Source organism: Penaeus vannamei, chromosome 29 (genome assembly GCF_042767895.1).
Source record: "Penaeus vannamei isolate JL-2024 chromosome 29, ASM4276789v1, whole genome shotgun sequence".
In the NCBI taxonomy this organism is placed as follows: domain Eukaryota; kingdom Metazoa; phylum Arthropoda; class Malacostraca; order Decapoda; family Penaeidae; genus Penaeus; species Penaeus vannamei.
Window position 1 is genome coordinate 29,627,157 of NC_091577.1, and position 5,000 is coordinate 29,632,156.

The 5,000-nt window shown below is 35.0% G+C and overlaps 1 protein-coding gene across 1 annotated transcript in view; it reads right to left on the reverse strand.

Moving 5' to 3' along the window:
• Positions 1–86: 86 nt before the first annotated feature.
• Positions 87–5,000, reverse strand: part of LOC113808976 (protein AAR2 homolog) — a 4,976-nt gene continuing 62 nt past the window's right edge. Inside the window, exons 1-7 of the mRNA XM_027360460.2 lie at positions 4,930–5,000; positions 4,394–4,579; positions 3,260–3,372; positions 2,599–2,751; positions 991–1,384; positions 614–797; positions 87–390 (exon numbers count right to left, since the gene is read on the reverse strand). The exon at positions 4,930–5,000 is cut by the window's right edge and continues 62 nt beyond it. Coding sequence (XP_027216261.1) covers positions 172–390; positions 614–797; positions 991–1,384; positions 2,599–2,751; positions 3,260–3,372; positions 4,394–4,560 — 1,230 coding nt within the window. The 5' untranslated portion in view covers positions 4,561–4,579; positions 4,930–5,000 and the 3' untranslated portion in view covers positions 87–171. The remainder of the gene's footprint in view (positions 391–613; positions 798–990; positions 1,385–2,598; positions 2,752–3,259; positions 3,373–4,393; positions 4,580–4,929) is intronic.

Genomic DNA, 5,000 nt, shown 5'->3' on the forward strand with positions numbered 1-5,000 from the left:
GCTTTGTGATCTAGAATTATTTTAATATAGATGTCAGTGTCTCCACTGTATTCCAAGTATTACAGGAACAGCAAAATCACAGAAGATTTTAGATTATGAATAATTTATTCCTACATTAGGGATATGTATACAAAACAGCATGTAGCATAATTACAGTAACATGACAATTACTCATATCTCAACAACAACAGGTGCATCATCTCCATCATCTTCGAATGTAAGATTCCACTTGAATTTGTTTGAAATATGAGTCTTAAATTTGCGAGCCTTTGTCACTAAAGAGGCTGGGAGGCTCTCACTGTTGTCGCTGATGTTTGCAAATAAAGATGTTAATGCTGATGCCAGAAAGTTGTTGCTCTCTACTATATCAACGAAGAGATCTTCAGGTACCTGGGAAAGAAAGGATATTAAATTGGTTTACTAATGATTAGCTATGCTTAATATGATCAATTTATATTTCACAAATGAAAACAAGATAAGAGTATTAAAGTGCAACAAAAATAAATGGAAGTCATAAATCATACATTATAAATATGAGAAATCCACATACACATCTGTATCCATCTATCCAAAATAAAAGTTTTAGTGAAGTAATTTAAATTCCATCACATACCTCATGAACCTGAAAGTGAAGTGCCGAGAGGAACTTCTCATACAAGGCTGGGTTCTGGCAAATGAATTCCTCTGCACTACACAAGGCCAGCACTAACTTGCGCCAATGTTCCCAGCCTTCCCACACCTGGGCTACCAGGAAGCAGATGAATGCCAGTTGTAATTCTGCGAGCAGACTCTCTGGCCTGGGGGTGGAGATGGGGTAAATTCTGGAGAAGTGATTGCATATGGTGTGGGTGGGGGGATGAATGTTTTTTTTTTTTTATCTTAAAATAAATTTGGTCACTTTTTTATTTAACAATACTAAGTAAATAACAGCCATAAATAACATCAGCACTGAGAAAAAAGAAAGAAACAGAGAGAGAGAGAGAGACTTACTTCTCAATGCCCTTAACTAGTTGCCCAATGCTATAAGAAGAGTCGAGGCTGTATCGCGTTATCTCACTGGGCGTCGCCCCCTCACGATATGGTCTTGCTGGGAACTTGCTGAACCGCATCTCAGTACCAGGCTTCTGTACCATGTTGGGAAGAGCCGGCAACTTTTTCTTAGGGGCTGAACCTTCCTTTTCTGCTGAGTCACTGTACTCTGTTATCTGCTCGATCTTGTTGTCTTCCCCTGGGCTCTGGGTCCCCTTATCTGGGTCCTTCAAGTAGGAGTGGTTGCTGAATACTCCTGCAGGGGACTTGCCAGAGGTCGAGGGGGAGGTGGCCACGTCCCCTGCCTCGGATGGATTGTTCTGATGGATTAATTCAGGCACAGAGCAGATCTTGCCTGTGTGAAGGGGAAGCTAATGATAATAAGGAAATTTAGGGAGAAGGGCGATGGAAGTGAGGTGTGGTGAGGTGAGGCCAGGCAAGTGAAACAAAAAAGAGGATTAGTAAAATTATATCAGGATGGAAGTAGGGATGCAAGTGTATAATATAAATATGTCAAATCAGTCTTGATGAAGAAGAGAAACTGGATGGGGGTGACATGTATTAAAGAGATAAGCTGAAATAAGGAGTAACAGTGATAATGTTAATGATAATGAAGATGACAATTGTAAAAATAATAATAATGGCTAATAGTAATAATGATGATGAAAATAGTAATGATAATGATAATTATAACAGCTATAACAATAATAATCATAATAACAACAATAAAACAAATTTTGAATACCATAACAACAAGAATAGAACCAATTATAATTATAACTGTGAAAACATAAACCATTTATATTACACTACAGTACAGTAACTGTAATACTAATGTCTATTTTATCAGTTCCTTCTGTAAGTTGCTATGTTATATCTTAATATACTACCATAACATTATACATGACTCTTATCCTGCATGCAAGTAAATAACAAAACAGATGTTAAAACAAATTGACAAAGAAATAATAAAAAGTATAATTACTACATTATATACGCACTCCATATCAAGGCATAATACACAAATGATGGAGAACGAGAAACAAGGAGACAAGGAGAGATAAGAACGAATAAATAAAAGGAGGAAGAGAAGGAGTGAAGGGACCAAAGAATAAAGAAAGAGAAGATATACACAAATGATAAAGAAAGAAAAGCAGGGACAAGAAGAGATAAAGGAATTAATGAGAGGAGACAGAGAAGGACTGAAGAGAACGAAGAATAAAGAAAGGAAAGAAACAAGTAGACAAAACAAAAATATCCCTTCTCTCTAGGAGACGTGATGATAAGATGATGATGATGATGATTGGTGATGGTGATGATGATGATAAGATGATGATTAGTGTGAAGGTGATGATAATGATGAGTGGTGTTGGTGATGATGATGATGAGATGATGATGATGATTGGTGATGGTGATGATGATGATAAGATGATGATTAATGTGAGGGTGATGATAATGATGAGTGGTGTTGGTGATGATGATGATGAGATGATGATGATAAAAAGGAAAAGAAAAGAAAGGAGATTAAAAACAGTAAAATCTTTCAAAACTGGAGTCCAAAAATATTACCAGAGATGGGTTCCATCCTCTGCAATTCTGACGGACTGACGTGCTGGGACAATGAAACCCACTTCTTCCATGATTCTATGGGGTAAGCGCCGAGGTTGCGGTCAAGATTGCGCAGGTTGGAGCGGATTCTAGCTACCTCTTCCTCGTCAGTGTCTGTGTTGAAAAATAATAATAATAATAATAATGATAATCATTATCATTTTAAAAAATAATAAATACACATGGCTTATTACCATTAATGAGCAAGGGAGGTGAGGGGAGGTGGGATGGAGAGAGGGAGAAAGAAGGAGCTGGGAAAGAGAGAAAAGGGGCATAAGAGACAGAGGAATATAATAACATAAATCTAGAAAAAAAGACAAAGAGAAAGTGAGAAAAAGACAAAAAGAGGATAGAGAGAGAGAAAGAATATGAAAGTCGAAGAGAAGGAAAGAGGAGAACAAAAGTGTAGGAGAATGAGGGATAAAGAGAAAGAGCGAGAAACACACGCACAAAAAAGGAGAAATCGAAAGAGAAAAGGAACTAGCTACTTGAAAAATGATATAAGAACTTTTCACCATAGACCTGAATAAGTCCAGGTAATTCTTTTTAAGGCTGAAGATCTTATTTCCCTAAAAGTCAGACTTCTGAATAACAGCAGCAACACATTCCACACTACACTTGCCTGGCTTGAGATCCTCAGTAGCTGGGTCGTAGTGCCTGACTAAGACCTCCCTCTGCTTGAAGACATGGAAGAAGCCTGTTCTTGGTGCTGTATCTCCCTCGCGGTTCACCGCACTGATGGGAAGAAAAGAGGTTGCAACGTGGTATGTCAAATTTAACTAATGACCAAATATGGATAAAAATCACACACACACACACACATTCTCTCTCTCTCTCACACACACACACACACAGACACACACAGACACATACACACACACACACACACACAAATCTATATCTATCTATACATATACATACATTATATATATATATATATATATATATATATATATATATATATATATATATATATATATATATATATATATATATATATATATATATATATATATATATATATATATATATACGTACATACATATGTATACGTACATACATATGTATACGTACATACATATGTATACGTACATATATATGTATACGTACATATATATATATATATATATATATATATATATATATATATATATATATATATATATATATATATGTACATATATATACATATGTATATATATGTATATATACATATATGTATATGTATATGTATATGTACACATACATATCAACTGAAAATTAAGAAACCTGTCTCTTAATTGCATGAATGTGATTTTATTATAGAAGAAAATATTTACACTCTAGCTCAAGTGATTGCTTCAATAATATCCAACATAGGGTTTGTTGACCTCTCTGGCAACTTCCTGTCAAAAAGAAATCAGTCAAGGCTTCATCTTGCTCCGATAAAGATGGCAGAGGATTGTTGGCCTTTATCTTAATGGCAAAAGGTGTGTTGTGCACCATTTATCTCCCATCTATGAACAACTAAACATAATGAGGCCTGGTCTAGGTTCCTTTGTAGGCTTTATCTTTCATACTTGCATACTTTCCTACTCCAATCAACCTTAAGTCAAAATATGAGAAAAACTAATACTTTCCTACTCTAATCAACCTTAAGTCAAAATATGATGAAAAAAACTAAAACTGAAAGAGTTGTAAATGAAATGAAAAGAAAATAGACAGATAGACAGACACAAGAAGAAACAAAAGCAAACAACTACAACATAGTACAAACCTGTAATAGATGAAATGTAAGCCTGGCGGTATCATTTTCACTCCCTTGAATTTCTCGGCAATATTCCATGAGTTCATGTCAATGCCAAACTCTGTCCCATATGGCATTCCCAGGAGGACGAGCGTTCCGCCTTCCTCAAACATAAGTCTTGCTGTCTCTTGGTCCATAGTTGATCTGTACCTATACCTATAAATGATGGAACATTATACTACATGAACATCAGAAATTGTGCAATGTAAGATATATGATATAACTAGTATGTTTATATAAAGGATAGCTTGTAATTATGTTTATAGAATTTTATTATAATCTGCATGTTCCTTTCGTTATAAAGTTTAGTCTAAAGATATAGTCATGATGCCACACTAATTCATAGTAAAGCCGTCTATAATAAAGCTCATATTTCATCTACTCGCATCACTCAGTAGCTCATAACACTAATAACAAGCAATATGCATCTTCCTGCTAGATTAACTTCTCAATGCAATCTAAAAAATAACATTACTCGTCAGAAAAGATTAAAAACATAAAATTACCTGATGAATAAATGTTTACACTCATGCGGTACTGTGTTGTTAAACGTTTAGTGTCATTTTGTGTTTACTAA